At 43.2% G+C, this 21,783-nt stretch overlaps 1 protein-coding gene across 4 annotated transcripts in view; it reads left to right on the top strand.

Annotated features, from left to right (window-relative positions):
• Spen (spen family transcriptional repressor) overlaps window positions 1-21,783 on the top strand; it is a 76,086-nt gene that overhangs the window by 42,481 nt on the left and 11,822 nt on the right. For 3 of the 4 annotated variants that reach the window (XM_075945665.1, XM_075945662.1, XM_075945664.1), the window contains 7 exons: window positions 1,598-1,758; window positions 3,871-4,071; window positions 8,138-8,289; window positions 11,393-11,518; window positions 11,904-12,017; window positions 15,387-15,500; window positions 17,600-17,700. In XM_075945665.1, coding sequence (XP_075801780.1) covers window positions 1,598-1,758; window positions 3,871-4,071; window positions 8,138-8,289; window positions 11,393-11,518; window positions 11,904-12,017; window positions 15,387-15,500; window positions 17,600-17,700 — 969 coding nt within the window. The remainder of the gene's footprint in view (window positions 1-1,597; window positions 1,759-3,870; window positions 4,072-8,137; window positions 8,290-11,392; window positions 11,519-11,903; window positions 12,018-15,386; window positions 15,501-17,599; window positions 17,701-21,783) is intronic. The other variant, XM_075945663.1, reaches the window with a different exon arrangement.

The following is a 21,783-nucleotide window of genomic DNA, read 5'->3' as shown; positions in this document are numbered from 1 at the left end:
TATGGAGAGAGAACTGTCTTAAAGAAAAGAAAAAATACAAATAAAAAATATTGCTTCATATTATGTCTGTCTTCACCACCTGCAGCCCTGATGGAGCTGGCCTGGGGTTCACTGTCAGTCCTCTACTGTAATTTACTAGCACTTGAGCCATCACGTCTGACAGATTATATCTGTTACATTATAGCCTGGTGATGGTGACGCACGCCCTTAATCCCAGCACTAGGGAGGCAGAGGCAGGCGGATCTCTGTGAGTTCAAGACCAGCCTGGTCTACAAGAGCTAGTTCCAGGACAGGCTCCAAAGCTACACAGAGAAACCCTGTCTCAAAAAACAAAAAACAAAAGATTATATCTGTTAGGTTTTTTGCTGGTTTTGTTTTGTTTTGAGACAGGGTCTTAAATACGTAGCCTTGGCTGGCCTGGGTACAACTATCTATGTAGATCAGGCTGGCCTCAAACTCACAGACATCCACCTGCTTCTGCCTTCCGAGTACACATGCCATGGTATGCCTGTGGATGTAGAGGACAACTTGGCAGTATTGATCCTCTCTTTCTACCATACAGTTCCCCAGTAATGGACTCAGGATATCGGGCAAGGACTTTTTACCCCATTGAGCTGTCTCACTGGCCCCTTGTCTACATTTCCTTAATGTGGACTTGTATAGAACTTGTTGCCTGGCTGTTTCTGAAGCCAGAATTTAGGGTCTTGTCTATGCTTAGCTAGTGATTTTGTTTAAGGCAGGCTCTTGCTATGTCAATTCTGGCTGGGTAGGTTTGGTTTTTCGAGACAGGGTTTCTCTGTGTAACCACCCTGGGTGTCAGGGAACCCTCTCCCTGTAGACGAGGCTGACCTCGAACTGAAAAAGATCTGCCTGCTCCTGTGCCTGGGATTAAAGGTGTATGTCACTACCACCCGACTCATGCATGAAATTCAAAGTATTGTATGCTGTTACCTTGAGCCTGGAGGTAGTGTATCTATCCTTGAGGGCTGAACAAACTTTGTGTTTGACCTGAGTCTTATCTCTGTGACACTCAGTAAGTAAGAGGTTAAGTGATTTGTCCAAGAAATGTGCATGTTTCTGAACCAATATTTAGACAGACCCTTACGTGTGGCTCCAGAGCTGACAGTCTTCTGTCACAGTTGGCTAGCTGTCGATGTTCTCAGGGAATCACACACACCAGTGTTGCTTTGCTCTTTTGAGGTAAGTTCTTGCTGTGTAGCCCAGGCTAGACTTGAATTCTCAAATCTTGCTGCATATCCTCCAGGGTGTAGGATTACAGTACACCTGCCTGCCTTTCAGTAGACGCACTTGACCTGGGAGGGGAAAGTTGAAATCAGTCCTAGAAGTTGCAGTTGTTGTTCGGTGGCTTGTGTCAGTGAAAGAGTGTTCCTTTCCAACCCCAGGCCAGTGTGAGTCGCCTTCTCCCTCTGAGAACAGAGTGTGACACACACACACAGCATGAACTGCAGAACCTCAGCCTCAGTGTCGCAGTTAGCTAATTGTTGCTGCTGGGTGTTGTTTCTTGTGCCGATCCTTTTCTGTTTGTTTTACACTAATGCCCCTGGGGCTGCCTTGTGTTTTGTCTTCTTGTCTGCAGTAGTGACTCCAGCAGCACCTCAAGTGATGACTCTCCAGCCAGGTCAGTTTTGTCTGCCGCAGTCCCCGCACCCACTTCCCAGTTGCTTTCGTCTCTTGAAAAAGATGAGCCCCGGAAAAGTTTTGGGATCAAAGTTCAGAATCTTCCAGTACGCTCTACAGGTAAGGTTTTATACGAGTGCAGTTTCCTCCCAGTTGTCGAGAGAGTGCAACTCGCTGATGAGCTAGAATAGGGGACTTGACTTTACGTGTGGTGTTTCTGTGGCTCATTTCGTACGTAATGCCATGAACAAAAACCAGGTGATTGTTACAATTGTATGTGGTTTATTTTCTAAAGCTTGAGAGCCATCAGCAGGGAAGGCAAGGCACATCTTGCCATTGCCAGAAAGAAGTAAGAGGAGGAAGATGTCAGGCCTTTTGAGGAAACAGGCAGGAGCATGGACTGGTCTGCAAGCAGCTGCATGGTTGGCAGCACAGTGAGGGAGCTGAGATGCTCAGGGACAGCAAGCTTAGGACTTTTATATGTGTCCAAGAAGATGGAAGAAAAAAAGGAAGTTGGGCTTTGGAGTTAGAAAAGTAGGCACAGCTAGGTGGTGGTGGCGCACGCCTTTAATCCCAGCACTCAGGAGGCAGAGGCAGGTGGATCTCTGTGAGTTCGAGGCCGTCCTGGTCTAGAAGAGCTAGTTCCAGGACAGGAACCAAAAAAAGCTACAGAGAAATCCTGTCTCGAAAATCAAAAAAAAAAAAAAAATGCATGTACAGTAAGAGCTGTGGGCTGCTTCCTGCCGCCCGGCTCCTGGCCACCGGCTAGCTTTATGCCCAAAATAGCAACACACAAACTGTATTCATTTAAACATTGACTGGCCAATTATATCTAGCCTCTTCTTGGCTAACTCTCATATCATGCTTAACCCATATTTAGTAATCTGTGTAGCACCACAAAGTGGTGTCTTACCCGGAAGATTCTAGTGTATGTCCATCTTGGGCTGGAGCTTCATCGCACCTGCCCTAGAGAGGAGCAGCATGGCGTCTGGCTCACTTCCCTTCTTCCCAGCATTCTGTTCTGTCTACCCCACCTACCTAATTTTCTGACCTATCAGGCCAAGCAGTTTTCTTTATTGATTAACCAATGAAACAACAGATAGACAAATGACCTTCCCACATCATTTCCCCCTTTTCTGTTTAAACAAAAAGGAAAGGCTTTCACTTTAACATAGTAAAATTACATATAACAAAACAGTTATCAAGCAAGAATTACAGTTACAATATTTATATCTACTTTATCTTTTATCATAACAATGGAAAACTATAACTATCTATCTATTCTTCAACTCCACCAAGACTCCAGAAGGATATAATATTACCTAAGTAAATGAGAAGTAAGCAAATTACAAAACTCTAGAAATCACAGAGACATCTTGCTGCCTGGACAGTCACCCAAAGTTCCTCTGTATTGTTGGTGCATCCATCTTCGGCCTACAGGCCCATAGTATCCAGAGACATTTCCATGAAGCAGGAAATTTCAAAGGCAGTTCAGTCACTATCTGCTGTGTCCTGCAGAGTATCTCGCAGACTCTTTCATGAATCAGGAACCCCGAAAGATCATCTCACCTTTAGGCAAGTTCAGCAGTCCTCTCTTTGAGGGTTCTCTGTGTCCAGTTTATGCAATAGTCCAGGCAAGAGCAGTTTCTTGCCCAAATGGCTATCAAACTCCATAAGGAGCCTCTTCGATGCCCATCGTCCTCTTGAAGTAGATTGGTGCTGCCAGGAGCCAGGCGGCGGGAAGCGGCCCACAGCTCCTACTACAAAGTGGCGCCCAACATGGGGTGCCAATTGAAGGTGTAAGTCACAAACAATCCCATACCAGTTTGGAATTATGACTATTATAGAGGTTGTTTATTTTAAGGGGGAAAAACTTACAGATCACCATCCCAGACAACAGCCCTCTGCACAATCAGGAATGGAGCCTACTCACCGGAAGCAGAGCCGGAAGCCAGAGCGCGAACAGAGGGAAGTGGCCCCTTTTTTAAAGGGAGAGAGACCACGCCCCAGTGGGCTGGTATCTTAGCGGCTGTTGGCTGAAGGAGTGAAAGGAGCTCCTGCAACAAGTGCACACATGTTTACATGTATAACAATATCATAGACATAGATAAAACATGGCTTGCTTTTGAATAAATATTTTTCTGGATTAAATATTTTGGTTTTGGGGAAATGGTTTGCTATAGATTGTAGTTAACATAAGAAAAATGTCCTTGTTTTTGTTTGGCAATGTAGATACAAGCCTTAAAGATGGCCTTTTCCATGAATTTAAGAAGTTTGGCAAGGTGACTTCAGTGCAGATCCATGGGGCCTCTGAGGAAAGGTATGGCCTGGTGTTCTTTCGGCAGCAAGAGGACCAAGAAAAAGCACTGACTGCATCAAAGGGAAAACTTTTCTTTGGCATGCAGATTGAGGTGACTGCGTGGATAGGGCCAGGTAAGGCTGGGAAGCGGGTTGTGGTCCAGTGTGTGGACTTAATTCGAGTTTTATTTCTTAACTTACTGGCCCAGTGTCTTAGCTTCTAAAAGGTGGCTAAGGTCTTCAGGAGGCATACCGAGTTGGTGTGAGTGGGAGCAGTGGTTGTCCTGCTCTGTATGGGAGATGACTTTACCTTAGAGTCCCGAGTGCAGCTTCAGGGCATCTGTGGGTCAGCCTTCCCTAAAGGATGGCATTGATTGATACCCAAGAAGCAGACTCCGTATCAATATCATTTGAGGGATTCATTTGCATTTTCCAAGCATAACTTAGATATACTATTCCAGATGACCGGAACTTGAAAGATTGTTAAAGAATGTGGATTGTCTTGTTACTGAGTTCTAGGATCAGAGCTGGGATCCTAGCAGCCTTAGCTAGGCTCAGCTGACAGTCCTTGAGTGAACAGCAGAGGGGGCTCAAAGGTTAAGAGCACTCACTGCCCTTGCAGAGGACCTGGGTTTGTTTGGTTCCTAGTGCTCAACAGCAGGCAACGCACAGCCGTCTGCAGCTCCGGTTGCCTGGGATCTGACACCCTCTCTGGCCTCTGGGTACTCAGGAACACATGGCATACATTCTCATACACAGACACATAAATAATAAAAGCTCAAAAAGAAAAGAAAAGCAGAGAAAAGGAGATACCACATTTATTCAGTGGCTGTATGAAAAGAACAAACAAAGGAAGTCCCATGGACACCTGCAGTTTCTCTCCAGGGCCCCAACACAAGGGTCAGAGCTGAAACAGAGGGCAGAAGGTGTGCACAGCTAACAGTCCTGCTGGTTAGCGCCTCCGAGTAGATCCAGGTGTGTCCTTTTAGGGCTATGAGGCATGGGTTTGGCCCCTTAGGGACTGAAAGGAAACCCTTTATCCTCTGCATAAGACCCACTGTGGAAGGTTGAAGGCTTAAGCATGTCTCAGGCCAGTGGTGGTGTCTTTCAGAAAACATGTAGTGCTCATTTTAAAGTGGACTGTCCTCACCCCACCCCCAGCGGCTTAACTGACTGAGAATTTGAACACTCATTCAGAAATGCCTAGTTTATACAGACTGTGAGCAGTTTAATAGAGTATTCTATAGTGGGTTTGTGAGTCTGAGAAAAGTGAACTTTACACTTGGAATAAAATTTATGACCCATTTAAATGGTAAATCCTCTCAGAATATTCATCTTATTTGATAAGAGGGAGCATACTTTCCCTATGGATGTGTAGATGGTATTTACATATTAAACCAGCTATAGCGCTGGTAGTCATGTAAAGTGTGCATGTCTTTCTGATGAAATCTGGGTACACTGGCTGCTGTAAGCACTGCCGATGAGGGTGACTGAGTGAGAAAGGGTTTCCTTTGGTCAGTCATAGTTCTGGCGTCCAGCCCCTTGGGCAGGGGAGGTGGCTGCTCATGTGCAGCGGCACCACCCACATGTAGGGTGATCTTCCCACCTTGGTTAACCTGACCTAGAAAACCCTCACAGACACGGTCAGAAGTTTGTCTCCACGGTGAGTCTAAATCTTGTCAAGGCGACAGTCAGGATTAAACATCATAACAATTAGAAGGAAATTCTTTTCCCAGAGAATGCCTTCTCTCCCTTTATCAACTGAGGTTCAGGTATGCTGCCCCAAATTATACCCAACTCAGAGCAGCTCATGAGTTCTTTGTTGTTTTCTGGAGACAGGGTCTCACTCTGTAGCACAGGCTAGTCTAGAACTCACCGTGTAGTCTAGATTTACCTTGAACTTAGGGCAGTCTTCCTGCCTCAGCCTCCAGAGTACTGGGGTTACAAGTCGGCATGTGCACAGGTGGCTGGGGTTCTTGTTGGGTTGCTTCAGGACGTGTCAGAACCGCCTGAGGAGTGTTCAGTGTGCACCTAACTTATGTAGGTCTTAAACATCAGTCAGTTGTTATGGAGATCTCAGTCAGGGTCAGTGACAGGTGTAGCATTCTGGTCTTTATGCATATAAGGAGAGTTTAAGATGGCTGTTATTATAGGCCTTTTAACCTTGTTATGTAGCACATGGGAACAGGGGTTCTTAGTCATTCTTTGAGACTAAGTCTTATGTAAACCAGGCCAACCTTAAATCCAACATCTATTGCCTACACTTCCCAAGTTAACAGCCGTGTTTCTCCATGCTCAGTTCATATATTTTGTTAATTTTGTTTCTTTAAGGAAGGTTTCATAGAGCTCAGGCTAGCTTTGAACTTGCTATATAGTTAAGGATAGCCTTAGACTCCTATTCCTCTTGCCTGTACCTGCTGTGGTTTATAGGAATGTGTCTCCCGTGCCGCCTGGCTTCATTTTTTTGTGTGTGTGTGTGTGTGTGTGTGTGTGTGTGTGTGTGTGTGTGTGTGTGAGAGAGAGAGAGAGAGAGAGAGAGAGAGAGAGAGAGAGAGAGAGAGAGAGAGAGAAGGGTGGGGTGTGAGCCCATAGCTGTATGTGTGCTACACAGCGCTCTGCTTCTGAGCTGTATCCTTATCCTGTCTACTTATCTTTTTGATGGCTTTGTTTTACATTTTTAACAAGTAGAGAACATGTAGTGCTGAGCTATAATTACCATGAAAACCTTGAATGTCTGTGTCTCAGACAGAATTAATAAGTGGCGCTTTAGCAAAGGGCTGGATTAAATCAGAAGTTAAGCCAAGGCTTTTCATCATGAAAAATAGAAACATTTTGGATATCATTGGGGACCACATAACACCAAAATAGAGAGCTCACAGATGTCACTCTAAACACTTTCCACACAATTAATCTTGTATATAAAGTCTTTTTAAAGTAATTATTTTGCTGGGGCACGGTGACAACGTGCCTGTAATCCCAGCACCAGGGAGGCAGAGGCAGGCGGATCTCTGAGTTCAAGGTCAACCTGGTTTACAAAGTGAATTCCAAGACAGCCAGGACTGCTTCACAGAGAAACCCCCTCCGCCAAAGTAATTATTTTAGTATTGTATTTGATTGGTTGTTATGCCTGCATATGTCTGTGCACTGTGTGTTTGCCTAGTATCCATGAAAGCTAGACACTGTTAGATCCCTTGGAGCTGGATGGTTTGTGAGCTGCTATGGATGCTGGGTATTGAACCTAGGTCCTCTGCAAGAGCAGCCAGTACTTACTTCAGAGCCTAAAGTACTTACTCCACCCCCTAAAGTCTTGGTTTAAACATTTGAATTACTATTACTGTAGTAAAAATTACTATTAATGTAGTAAACATGAAATGTTGAATATCATTAAGATCTTCAAAGTAAATGAAACTAAACAATGTCCTGGGACTGTTTTCTGCTGAGTTGCAATTTCCTTTAGATTGTAGAGGATATGTGATTTTTTTGTTTGTTTGAGATAGGGTTGCCCTATGAAGCCCACAGTTGCCTAGAATTTGTATATGGCACAGGCTGATCTTGAACTCTCAATTATCCTGTATCTACTTTCTAAGTGCTAGGACTGCAGAGGTGTATCACCATGCATAGCCAAGTTATAATTTCATACTCAGTGTTAAGACCAGAGGGTAAAAGGCACTTATATGTAACCTGAGTTTATCCCTGGGACCCATGTAGAGGTGAGTAGAGAGAACCCATTCACAAAGTTGCCCCCTGACTTGCAAACATGCCCACACTCATACGTCATGCACACGTCCTATAATAATAGATGTCATGGTGGTACATGCCTTTAATCTCAGCACTGAGTACAACTCACAGATACCCGTGAATTCAAGGTCAGCTACAACTGCATGGTGAAAGCCTAGCTCAAAAATAAAAATAAAATAAAACCCACAAGCAAACAAAGACCTTTCTTGTTAAATTCTCTGAGCAATAGCTTCAGTTTTTGCATGCTCACTTATTTGTCTGAGACAGTATCTACTGTGCAAAAAGGCTGGTCTTGAACTCTCAGTCCTGGCATCACTGTTTCCTGAGTGTTGAGGTTACAGGCCTGGCCACAAGTCCCAGGATGATACAGTTTGTTATAAGCACATATTTTTCCAAATAAGTAAATTATGTATTAGAGAATGTAATAAAGCACCCTGTTCTACTCTGCCCCATCCACTCACAGAAACAGAAAGTGAAAATGAATTTCGGCCCTTGGATGAAAGGATAGATGAATTCCATCCCAAAGCAACAAGAACTCTTTTTATTGGCAACCTTGAGAAGACGACTACTTACCATGACCTTCGAAACATCTTTCAGCGCTTTGGAGAAATTGTGGTATGTTTCTTCAGTGATAAAAATGCTGTAGGTCTTTGTAGAACATGAGAACAAGAGGAAGGATATAGATATGTGATATTTAAGGACAAATGAAATATTTCCCCTTTGCTCTATCCCTTTTTCATTTTTCTTTTTTTTGGATTTTCGAGACAGGGTTTCTCTGTAGCTTTTGGTTCCTGTCCCGGAACTAGCTCTTGTAGACCAGGCTGGCCTTGAACTCACAGAGATCCGCCTGCCTCTGCCTCCTGAGTGCTGGGATTAAAGGCGTGTGCCACCACCGCCCTGCCCCTTTTTCATTTTTAAAGCCTAGTGTCTCATATAGCCCAAGCTTACCTTGAAATGTGAACCACCATTTTCCTGTTAACATTTTTTAAAAGACTCTTTAAAAAGAGAGAACGAGAGAGCGCATGTGTAAACACATTTTGACTACATATATTTCTGTGTACCATGTGTGTACCAGGTACCTTTGGAGTCTACAAGAGGACATTAGACTCCCTGGAACTGGAGTTACAGGTGATTGGAAGCTGCCATGTGCATATTAGAAACTGAAATCAAGTTATCTATAAGAGCAGCCAGTGCCCATAAATGAATGCCAAGCCATCTCTCCAGCTTCCCATTTTTAAAAAAATCTGAGACAGTGTCTTGCTGAGTAGTGAAGCAGGCAGGTCTCTGAATTTAAGGGCAGTCTTGTCTACATAGTGAGTTCCCAGGCCAGCTGGGGTTATATAATGTTTGCTTTGTTTTTAATTATCATGTTTAATTGTGTATATGTCTGTCTGTGGATATGTGCATGTGGGCATTATCATGTTTAATTCTGTGCGTGTCTGTGTGTGGATATGTGCATATGATCATGTTCAGTTGTGTATATGTCTGTGTATGGATATATGCACGTGAGTATTGATACCCACTGAGGCCAGAGGTGTTAAGAACCTTTGGAGTTGGAGTTACAGGCAGTTATAAACTGCCCGAAGTGGATGCTGGGAACCGAACTCATGTCCTCTACAAGAGAAGTGCTTGCTCATAACCACTGAGCTATCTTCCCAGCCAGAGACTCTTGTTTTTAAAACAGAAACAATACTTTTATAATAATTTCAATTTTAAAATCCCACTTATTTGCTTGGTTTCTTTTCTTTCTTTCTCTTTTTTTCTTCAGAGAAGTCATTCTGGAGAGATGAATCAGTGCTTCAGAGCACTGACTCTATTACAGAACACCCAGGTTCCATTTCCTGCACTCACCTGGTGGCTCACAACCACCAGTAACTATAGTTTCAGAGGATCCAGGGCCCTCATCTGGCCTTTCCTAGCATTGCACACACATGGTGCAGACGTACATTCAGGGCAAAACACTCATAACACATAAAATAAAAATTAGTGAATTAGAAAGTGAAATGTGCTTGTAGCCCACTCAGCCACCGAATGTTGTCCGTAGCCAAAGGTGACTTTGAACTTTTGATAACTCCTGTCGTCCATAGTACTTGGGAATTCTTAGGCATTAAAGAACAAATCCAGGGCTTCACACCTGCTAGGCACATACTTTCTACCCACTGAACTGCACTTCTAAACCCCCCCCCCCCCACTTTTGTTGGGTCTTGTTTTTTGTTTGATTTTTTTTTTTTTGAGACAAAGTTTCTTCATACTGGACTAGCCTTGAACTTACATAGATCCTCCTACCTCTCCTCCAGAGTTCTGTGATAAGCCAGGCATGTTTTAAATGCCTTTTATTTCTGTATTCTGTAAGACAGAATCTCATTATGTAGCCCTGGCTGGCCCAGAGGTCGATGTGCAGACTGAGCTTACTTTAAATTTGTGAGCTCTCTTCTGCGTTTGTCTTGAGTGCTGGGATCACAGATGTCATACCCAGCTCAAGACTGAACAGCAATGAAGAAGCTCTAAGTTTGGACTTTGAGGAGTAAAGAGTGTATGATAGTTAACAGCTGTTGTGTGTGTGTGTGTTCATTCCATTTCTAGTCCTGTGTGTGTTCTATGCCTCTGTGTGTTGGCCTGTTTCTTGCTCATATTTTGTACTTTAAGAAAAAGACTGTTGTTTTTTAAATGATACAGTGTAGTCTTTTCTTTTGAAACAGGGTCTCTGTGTGGCAGGCTAGCCTTGAACTAGAGCTCCCCTCTTGTCACCTTTCCGAATGTGAGGGCTGTAGGCGTGAGCACGCACACTAATGATCATAGTGATGGATTTAGCACATCTTGAGAACTTGATTTCTTGATTGTTTGTTTCAAGTAGTGGTTTTATAGTTTTGGAGTTTTTCAAGATGGTTTCTTTCTGTAGTCTTGACTGTCTTAGAACCAGCTCTATAGACCAGGCTGACCTCCAACTCACAAATATCCACCTTCCTCTGCCTCCCGAGTACTGGGATTAAAAGGCGCTTACCCCCATACCAGGCTCAGGTAGTGTATTAAGGGGTTTGGTTCTACTAAAGATTTTTGACAGTGCCAAAGTATAGTTAGTCTTTTTTTTTTTTATCAGGACTGACAGCTTTTCAATAATGACACAGACTTCTTTTTAATTATGGAAGCTCGGCTGATAGCTTAGGCTTGTTTTTAATTAGCTCTTCAACTTAAATCAACACATTTATATTAATTTACTTTCTGTCTCGTGGCTTCATTACCTCATCTCCATAATGCCCATCCTGCTTGCCCTGTGTCTTCTGCTGTCTCCATTTCTTCTTCCCAGTATCCTCCTCTGACCCCAAAGTCCTGCCTAACTATTGGCAGGTCAGCTTTTTATTAAACCAGTCCAAGTGACACATCTTCACAGTGTACCAAAAAGATTATGTCACAGTACCAAAGGGAATTACTTTCTGGTATTCTACTAAGTAGGCAACCTCTCCTTTGTTATTAATTTCCCTTTACCATGGATTTAAATTTTTAAGTTGCAGGACAGTTGCTCTTCTGCAGGGGCCTCACATGGGATGGCTTTCATGATATGTGATCTTTCTACCATCAGTTTACAGTGTATGCATACATGATCCAACTAAAGTTACTGGGAACATGACTTGTAGAAAGAAGCATATCTATGTGGACTTGGCTTCTTCTGATTTATTTTCTTATTACCATATTGCTAAGTGATGCTGATTGACTCTTGCAGGACATTGACATTAAGAAAGTGAACGGAGTCCCTCAGTATGCCTTCCTGCAGTACTGTGATATTGCCAGTGTGTGTAAGGCTATCAAGAAGATGGACGGAGAGTACCTTGGAAATAACCGCCTCAAGGTATGTGAAGTGCATAACTTACCTGTTACTGTTTGAATTGCTGTAAGGTTTTGGGGACTTACCTTATTATTTTAGGGCTGCAGAAGGACAGTCAGTGCTAAAGGTAGCCTTCTCTGTGTCCTCCTCCTGTCATTGTAGCCTGCCACTTGGGGCCAAGCAGGATTGCCCTGTTGTAAGTTTTGATTTGTTGTTTATTACTTATGAACTACTTGCACATTGTTTTGAGCTCAGTGGTAGATGTCAACATGTTTTACCATGTAAGCTGCTGGGTTCAATATCCAACGCGACAGACACACACACACAGTTCAGCGTTTTTATAGAAGACCAGTTTTCTGAGAATGGTCATTGTGATCTGTGGTGATAGAATTTTCTCTTTGAATTTCAGCTGGGTTTCGGAAAGAGCATGCCTACAAACTGTGTGTGGCTAGACGGGCTTTCTTCAAACGTGTCTGATCAGTATTTAACACGGCATTTCTGCCGCTACGGGCCTGTGGTAAAGGTAAGCTTTTGCTCTTTACTTTATTTCTTAGTATTTCTTTTGTGTTCTGTCCTTCAGTCTCACTTTCTACTGTTGTCCTTTCCTTTCCTTTAATAATTCATATCCTCAAACACTCTTGGCTGGGTCTGCAGAGATGCACAGTGCTTAAAAACACTTGCTGCTCTCCAGAGGATCCAAGTTTAGTTCTCAGCACCCACGCCAGGTAGTTCGACCCTGCTTGGAACTCCAGCTGCAGAGACCCAACACATTCTTCTGGGCTGTGCAGGCACTTCACCTATTGCACACACAGAGATATACATGCATAAGGTTTTTAAAAATTGAATTTAGATTTATGGTCTGTTGGGCCAGGCTCTAGGCTCAGTGCCTAGCGCTGCAAAATAACCAGCAGTAAAGCGCTTTCCCAAATGATACGAGATGCCGGAAAAATCTGGAGGTCCTCATATAAAAAGTTAAATAAAATAGGATTTTAAAAGATATTTTGCTTACTCATGACATAGACCTTTCCACAGTCTCTGGTAGTGTCATACAGCTTTTAAAAAATGAAAGTCTTGGGGCCGGGCGGTGGTGGCGCACGCCTTTAATCCCAGCACTTGGGAGGCAGAGGCAGGCGGATCTCTGTGAGTTCGAGACCAGCCTGGTCTACAAGAGCTAGTTCCAGGACAGGCTCCAAAACCACAGAGAAACCCTGTCTCGAAAAATAAAAAAAAAAAAAATAAATAAAAAAATGAAAGTCTCATATAAAAATTTGTCTTTATACTTGTGAACTTTCTGATAAAATAGCTGGGACCAGAGAGATGGCTCAGTAGGTAAGAGCACTGGCTGCTCTTGTAGAGGGCTTGGGCTCAGTTCTTAGCACCTACAGGCAACTCACAGCTGTCCGTAATTCCAGTTTTAGGAGATCCACCAGATACACATGCATACAAAACATCAATGTGCATAAATTAAAAAATAAAGCATCAAATTAAATACCAGTGTGTTCTGTTGACCAGTGTATACTGCATAGAAATGCTCACATTCAGTACCTACCTATTTAGAAAAGCATTAAGAAAATGGTGTTTGAACAGCTTCTACACCTTAAATTTGGTAATTCAAATTTCATTTATGCTGTTAAAGCTATACATTCTGTAGGTATAAAAGTTTTTATTTTATTTTTGGTTCTTCGAGACAGAGTTTCTCTGTGTAGCTCTGACTATCTTGGAACTCGCTCTGTAGACCAGACTAGCCTTGAACTCAAGATGCTCTATCTACCTGCCTCTGCCTCTCAAGTTCTGGGCTTAAAGGCATGCACCACTACCGCTCGGCTGATAGAAAAGTTTTTAAAAATATATTCCAGTTTATGCCAGGCAGTGGTGGCGCACACCTTTAATCCCAGTATTCGGCAGGCAGAGGCAGGCGGATCTCTGTGAGTTCAAGGCCAGCCTGGTATGCAGATCGAATTCTAGGACAACTAGGGCTACACTGAGGAATCCTATCTTTGCTGTCCCTGTCTTGAAAAACAGAACAAAAATTTCAGTTTAAATTTAAAATGTCTCTTAAGCTTCTATTTTCTTTTTTAAAATAATTTATCTATTTATATTTTATGTGCATTGATGTTTTGGCCGCATGTATGACTGTGTGAGGGTGTCAGATCTTAGAGTTACAGACAGTTGTGAGCTGCCATGTGGGAGCTAGGAATCGAACCCGGGTCCTCTGGAAGAGCAGTCAGTGTGCTCTTACTGCTGAGCCATCTCTCCAGCCCCAAGCTTCCATTTTCAAATAGCACTGTGATGCCATGACAGCTGTCCCATAGATGTACTTAGTCAAAATAAGTTAATTTAAAAAAAAAATTGTAGCTGGGCGGTGATGGCGCACGCCTTTAATCCCATCATTTGGGAGGCAGAGGCAGGCGAATCTCTGTGAGTTCGAGACCAGCCTGGTCTACAAGAGCTAGTTCCGGGACAGGCTCCAAAACCACAGAGAAACCCTGTCTCAAAAAACAAAAAAAAAAAAAATTGTAGTATACTAGCAAGATGATTTCTTTTTTAGAAACAGTAGAGTAAGTTACTAGAGGTTTTTTATAATTTTCTCTCATGAAAATTAGTCCAGAGCCAGCAAAATAACTCTGCAGGTAAATGAGTTTGCCACACAATCTGGTAACCTGAGTTTGATTCCCAACACCCACCTAAAGGTGGAATGAGAGAACCAGCTCCACAGAGATGTCCTCTGATGTCTGCATGTGCTCTGGCATTTCTGCCCACACACACACATCATGCGTGCAGACACACACACTGATAGAAGGGGAAAGTAGTCTAGAGCTGGAGAGGTGGCTAAGAGTATGAGTACCCGAGTTCAAATCCCTAGAGTCCACATCCATGTCTGTAATCCCAGTACTACAGGGAGATAGGAGGCACAGACAGGAGACTACGAGAAGTTCATAGGGCATGAGTCTGGAGTTTGTGGCAGATCAATGACAGTCCATCTCAAACAAGTTGGAAGGCAAGGAAGGGCTAGCACCTGAATTTGTCCTTTAAACTTGACACACACGCCAGTCTAGTAGGTGGACATGGTGGCTCATGCCTGTAATCTCAGCATTAGATAGGCTTAGGTAGGAGGGTGTTACACCGTGAAACTCTGTCTGAAATAATAACGTGGGGGAGAGGGAGGGAGAGGAATTTATATTCACACCTAAGTTTTACTCATGCTGTTGCTGAGGATTAAACATTGGGTCTTGCATGTGCTAGATAAGTTCTCCATCACTGAGTTGTATCCCTAGATCTGATTTATGTTTCAGCAGTTATGAGTTTAACGTGTTCATGAAGCAGAATTTTTCTGTGACCAATAAATAGCACACCCACAGATGCAGGGAAAGGCTCTTGGGCCCAGTTACATCCTCTTATTATTTTGAGCCTCAGATAGAAGAATGGTCTTAGCAAAATATAGAAAAAGAAGGTGTAATATATTGAAAGCCTCAGTACCACGATTCTGTTGTCCTTGGAATATCTGACATGTGTTTACTAAGACAATAGCATGTTTCCATGATCTATGCACACCGAATTTAGTGTGTTTGCTAAGACAGTACCATGCATGGTTTCGTGGTCTCTGCACACCTAACTTAGTTTGTCTACTAAGACAATACCATGCATGATTCCATGATCTTTGCACACCAAACTTAGTGTGTTTGCTAAGACAATACCATATATGGTTCCATGTTTCTGCACACAGAATTTAGTGTTTTCATTAAGACAAGCCTCTTCTGGAAAAGCCAAGTTTTTCTGGATTAGTCTAATATGGTACTTTTCCTTAGGAACATCCTTGTGATTTAGGGTTTTTGGGGACTGACATTCACACCAGTAGAAAAAGCTCTTAATTGGTTGTTGTATTTTTTTGCAGGTGGTGTTTGACCGCTTAAAAGGCATGGCTCTGGTTCTCTACAATGAGATTGAGTATGCACAAGCAGCTGTCAAGGAGACCAAGGGCAGGAAAATTGGTGGGAATAAGATTAAGGTGTGCATAGTGACTTTAACAAAAGCCAAAGGCTGTGTGTGGCATATACCTTTAATCCCAGACAGGTCCACAGAGTATGATTTGCCTCAAAAAACCAAAACCAAAGTCTGTTCATATTCATTCTATGCAGAGTCTCAAATGTAGGTTGCCAGTGAAGAGAGTGGTTTACCAAACATGGTTTTATTTGTCCTCAGTTTTTAAGGGAAATAATAGGGTATTCTTGCTTGCTATTTATGGACACAGGTCTTTTATGCCCTTAGCCATAGGCCCTTCCCTAAAGTCCTTTTCAACACACTTCTTTCCCTGGAAGCCTGATGCTCTTACCTGTGTTCTTGGTGCAGGGCCCTCCTTCCCCATTACAGTGAGTGTCTGTGTGCCGGTGGCACAGTCAGCTAGCTTCCAAAAGTACACTACCTGTGACTGTAAGCCTTGTGCGTGTGTGTTTGTGTGTTCATCTTCCTGGTATTGCTTGTTTAAAAACTCACTCTTCATAGTTGTTTGGCATAATTATGAACTTAAGGACTAATGTCTAGATTAAAGTAAAATAATAGTATTTTGGCAGTAGAACATGAAGCTAGGCAGCCGGAAAATAGAGCTGTCTTGTCCTCATGTTCTGTTGTTCTGGCTATTCTCACAAATTTGTGTGCACCATAGATTGCCCAACTATAGATTACCAATTTAATTGACTCAAGCATTTGCCAACTCAGAATTCTGGTAGAAGTTTGTTAACATTTTATTTTTGAATTTTGTTGTTGTTGTTTGATTGGCAAGAGGAGAAGTTGTGGGTGTGTGGGTATGAGTCTCACTATGTAGCCCAGACTGGCCCCCGTGACTGTCCTGATTCAACCTCCGCAATTTTGGAATTGAACCATGCCTGGCCATTTCACTCCTGGATGGGTTTTGGGACCTTTAAATTGTATCTGTCAAGATATATGTAGAATTTGGAGTTTTCTATTGAAAAAAAAATATTTCTCTTAAACTTTCTAAAATTTGCCATGTGTTGTGGTGCACACCTTTTATTTTTAAATTATTTTTAAACTTTTATTTTACTCTTTTCTCATTAATACACCTCGACCTTAGCTACCACTCCTCCCAGTTTCCCCTTCTTCCCCAGACCGATCCCCACTCTTTGTCCCCGTGCCCTCCCCCAAAAGAATAAGCTTTCCAGGGACATTAAACAAAAACAGCACGAGATACAATAAGACTAGGCACAAACTGTCACATCAAGGCTAGGCAAAGCAACCCAGTAGGAAGAGTCCTGAGAGCAGACAGAAAAGTCAGAGACATCCCCACTTCTACTGTCATGAGTTCCCCCAAAACACCAAGCCAACAGCCATAACATGTATGTAGAAGATCTCATGCAGACTCATGCATGCTCCGAAATTGCTCCCTCAGTCTCCGAGCCCCCATGAGCCCTTACTAGTTGATTTCCCAGCCCGAATCTCCCATTGTCCTCCATTCCTCTGGCTCCCACAATTCCTTCTCCCCACTTTAGGTGTTCTCTAGCTTGGGGTGGGGCACCTTATAGAGATCTCCTTCCTGAACTCACTCTCTCTTTGCCTAATGTTTGGCTGTGGGTCTCTGTGGGACTCAGCATCCACTCCTGTCAGCTGCCAGAGGCAGCCTTTCTGGTGACAGGTGGAACCAGGCAGCAGACCATGAGTACAGCAGAGCATCATTCTGGATAAGTTCATCATTTTTATTTTCTTTTTTTCCAGTCGTGCTTCTACCCTAGTTGTCTGTCTGCATTATCCAGCCTTGGTTTCCTTGTCGTCCAGGTAGTGCCAGGCACGAGCTCCCTCTTGTGGCGTGGGCCTCATATTAGACCAGTCATTGGCTGGCCACAAGGCACACACCTTTAGTCTTAATCTCTAAGAGACAGAGAGGCAGGTGTAACTTTTGAGTTCATAGCCAGCCTGGTCTACAAAGTCAGTTCCAGTATAGAAAAACCCTCTCTCAACAAACAAACAAAAAACTTCCCAAAATTGAGATCTGAAACCTCTCTTTCTTTATAAAATCTTTTTAAATATTGTTTATATTTGTATTAGATCTGTGCATCACATAATAATGAGTTTTATTATGCATTTGTTTTTTTAAAGGTGGACTTTGCAAATCGGGAAAGCCAATTGGCATTTTATCACTGCATGGAGAAGTCTGGTCAAGATATCAGAGACTTCTATGAAATGCTAACAGAGAGAAGGTAGGTTCTTGTTCAATGTTGGGCTAGAGCATCAGTTTTGGGAATGATCACCAGGACCGTGTAGGTCAGCATTTTACTTCTGAAGCACCCCAGCCTGAGGTGTGTCCAGCAGGCCTGCCAGTATAGCTTGATTCTAGTTTTTGTGGGCTGATTTCTTTTTCATTTCTACTCAGTTCTCCCCAAACATATTTTTTAACCTGTCGTATAGAAAGCATAGGTTTATTCTGACAAATCTAGTTTTTATGTAGTTGAGGGTAGGGTGGGTCACCGTGTCTCAGGCCGCAATGAGCACTCATATTGGGAAAGAATTGTGAAGTGTTTGTCTCTTTGAAATAGAGTAAGTCAGGCTGGTGGGTGGTGGTGGCACACATCTTTAATCCCAGCACTTGGGAGGCAGAGCAGGCGGATCTCTGTGAGTTTGAGGCCAGCACTATAGAGTGAGTGCCAGGAAGGGCTCCAGGCTACACAGAAAAACCCTATCTCGAAAAACAAAAAACAGAGAGAGAGAAAGAGAGAGAAAGTCAGATCTCATATAAACATACATGGCTTTGGCAGTGCAGAAGCCATTTTTTTGGTCCCAGTAATACAGTGTTTGACCTTTTTCTCCTGTTGATTAGATGACCTTTTAAAATGCGCTCACATAATAACCAGGCTCTTCTCATAGATGATGGTGTTTGAAAGTGGAAACTATTGCCTGTACTAAAAAAAGCCTTTTGCCCGACATCCCTCTGTGGTGGTCGTCTGAAGTGTGACCACCTGTTCTACCCCATACATATCCAAAGGCTTTAGACAGCTAAGGTCAGAAAACACCAGAACTTGGGGGTCTGCTGGAGCCCACCAGCGTCTCCTTCACTGCCACTGGTCCCAGTTTGCTTTGTTAGAGTCACACAGCATCTCTTCGAGACCTTTCCTAGCTCAGTATCCTGCTAAGTCACTGACCTCTTGAGCTTTTAAGTTAAACTGACCCCACTGTCAAAATTCTAGTAGGTAAGGCTTTTGATAGTTTCTCATGAATGAATAGATCAGAATTCAGATTACAGAACACTGAAAATGTCCAATTCTTCAGCTAGTGAACCAGGGTGAGGGGTTGTCTGTCACGACCCCCATCCCACCCATCAGAAAAAGAGCACACATGACATTGTGTGCTTATATATCCAAGTATGTCGCTTTGGACAGAATATTCTTAGTCCTAGTTCCTAGAAGTAGCAGTTGGAAGTCATTGGTTGCGGTTTCATGTAGGCCCTAGGCTTGTTTTATTAAAGCTGAGGATGACCTTGATGGTCTTTCTGTCTCAGCCTCCTGAGTGCCGGCTTTCCAGGTTTATGCAACTGTAACTGACTTAGGTGGTGCTGGGCGTCTAATTCGGCCTTACACTTGCCAGGCAAGCACTATGCCAACTGTGCTCCTTCCCAAGGTGGCTGTCAGTACATTGGTGAGGGGAAGGAGTGTGTTGGAGGCTTCATTCATTGCACTTGAGGCATTAACAGTTGTTAATCTTCTCTGTGTATATATTAAATGTTTTTTGTTTTTTTTTAAAAAAGCAGAGTCTTGGGGGCTGGAGAGATGGCTCAGAGGTTAAGAGCATTGCCTGCTCTTCCAAAGGTCCTGAGTTCAATTCCCAGCAACCACATGGTGGCTTACAATCATCTGTAATGAGGTTCGGTGCCCTCTTCTGGCCTTCAGACATACACACAGAATATTGTATACATAATAGATAAATAAGTAAATATTAAAAAAAAGCAGAGTCTTTTGAGGGTTAGATGAAGTAGTGTACGAGTTGATTTTTGTATATTACTACTTAAGATTCACTAATTTTAGTGATGATCTGTTTCTGGCTTTTTTCTTTAGTTAATTTCCATGATTAATCCCCATCTAATGGTGTTTCATCCTCATGCAGGAGGCAGAAGGGGGAAGGTCTCAGATGTTACTGGGTGTATAATGCGTTCTTCAGCATCAAATTCAAGGATGTTTCCTTTGCTTTAAAGTGAGGGGTGGTGTCTGGTGTCTGATGGGAAAGGTGCTTGACTCCAGTGATTGAATTCAGGATTAGAAGCACCTTGATTTCTATAGCACTTGTTCACGTACAAAGCTCTGTGGCATTTGATCTTCAAGCCTCCACTGGGGGTGGGAACAGACCCTCCTTTTTCATGACTGAAGGTTGGGCAACTTCTGGTGACTCTTGTTTCCCTGTTGCTGGGCACTGAGCTCAAGGTCTTACATTACTAGGCAGACACACTCCTGCTGAGCTAAATCTCCAACCCTCAGTCAGGTAACTTACATTACAGAGTTTTTAATGCTAGGGGAAAGCCCAGGGTTCCTACTTGTCAGCACAGGATGAGTTTACATGGTCAAATAGGTTTTCCTAACTATACTTGGTAGTTTGAACAGAATTTTTTCCAAAATTGGCTGCTGCCGGCTCTTGTTTGAAATGCAAGGCATCACCTCTTTGGTGGGATGATCCCTCCATTCTATGGACAAGGCATCACCTCTTTGGTGGGATGATTCCTCCATTCTATGGACAAGGCATCACCTCTTTGGTGATGATTCCTCCATTCTATGGACAAGGCATCACCTCTTTGGTGGGATGATTCCTCCATTCTATGGACAAGGCATCACCTCTTTGGTGATGATTCCTCCATTCTATGGACAAGGCATCACCTCTTTGGTGGGATGATTCCCTCCATTCTATGGACAAGGCATCACCTCTTTGGTGGGATGATTCCTCCATTCTCGGACAAGGCAAGCGGCCTTGTAAGTGATGCCTCCACTAGGCTGACTGGGTCCCAGTCTTCTGTTGTCCTGGTCCCTGCTGAAATTATTAAGCTTCATGGACTCATCAAAATAAGTTTTTGACATAGGTGTGTGTGTGTGTTTGTATACACGTGCGTGTGTGTGTGTGCGTGCATGTGCCAGAGGTTAATTACAGATGTCATTTCTTAAGAGCTGTCCACCTTGCTTTTCTTTTTGAAACAAGGTCTCACTGTTGTCTGGGGCTCTACCCTTGCTTATTCTGTCTTCATAGTCCCAGTGCTGGGATTCCAAGCATGTAGCCCCACCAGCCTTTTAGATGGGTGCTGAGAATTAAACTTAGGCCCTCTGGCTTGCAGGTACTTGGCAAGCACTTTAATTTTAGTTTTCTGTTCTGTTTTGTTAGGCTAAGAATCAAACACAGAACATATTGCAAATCTTGGACATTTTAGTGCTGCGCTCTACCCTAGCTCCAGCTTGTTTAATACACAGTCTTTGTACTGTGGAGTTTTTGTTGTTTTGTTTTTGATAGTGTTGTTCCATTTGCTTTGTTTGGTGTGGGGTGTTGTTGTTTTTTTGAAGCCCTGTCTTGCCACATAGGCTGGCTTAGTGACTTATACTTGTAATCCTAGTACTGAGGAGCCTGAACCTAGATCCTGTATTCAAAACTACAGAGTAGCTAGGCCCTGTCTCAAGAGCAAACACACAAAGCATGGCATGCAACTCAACAGTAGAATGCATTCTTTTTGTTTGCCTGTTTTTGTTTTTGTTTTTTGTTTTGTTTTTTTGAGACAGGTTTCTCCTATCTGTGTTCCTGGCTGTTCTGGAATTCGCTCTGTAGACCAGGATGGCCTCAAACTCACAGAGATCCACCTGCCTCTGCCTCCCAAGTGCTGGGATTAAAGATGTGCACCACCACTGCTCAGCAGAATGCACTTGTAACATGTGAGAGACCGGAGGTTCTGTCTAGAGCTGTGAGAACCAAAGATGTGGCTCCTACTGTAGTTCAGCAAAGCAGTGAACTCACTAGGCAGGAGTCTTACTTTGTTCATATTGGGCAGAATGTAATGTGTCCAGCTTCACAAAGGGAAGCACTTCCTTGCCTTGTGTATTAAAGTTACTCTAGTTCTGTGCCTGGTGACCTGGTGTTTTTGTTGTTGTTTTTCTCCTTTTTTCAATGTTTTACTTTGTAGCCCTCACTAGTCTGGAACTTCCTATGTAGACAAGGCTGGCTTCAGATTGAGGAACCCTGCCTTCCTCTGCCTCTTGAGTGCAGGGATCAAAGGCATGCACGCCACATCCTACCAACTGTTACTGTGTTGCAGTGAGCCAAAA

This window comes from Microtus pennsylvanicus, chromosome 13 (genome assembly GCF_037038515.1).
Source record: "Microtus pennsylvanicus isolate mMicPen1 chromosome 13, mMicPen1.hap1, whole genome shotgun sequence".
NCBI lineage: Eukaryota > Metazoa > Chordata > Mammalia > Rodentia > Cricetidae > Microtus > Microtus pennsylvanicus.
Note: the sequence above shows the minus strand (reverse complement) of the source record. Positions and strands in the feature narration are given on the sequence as shown.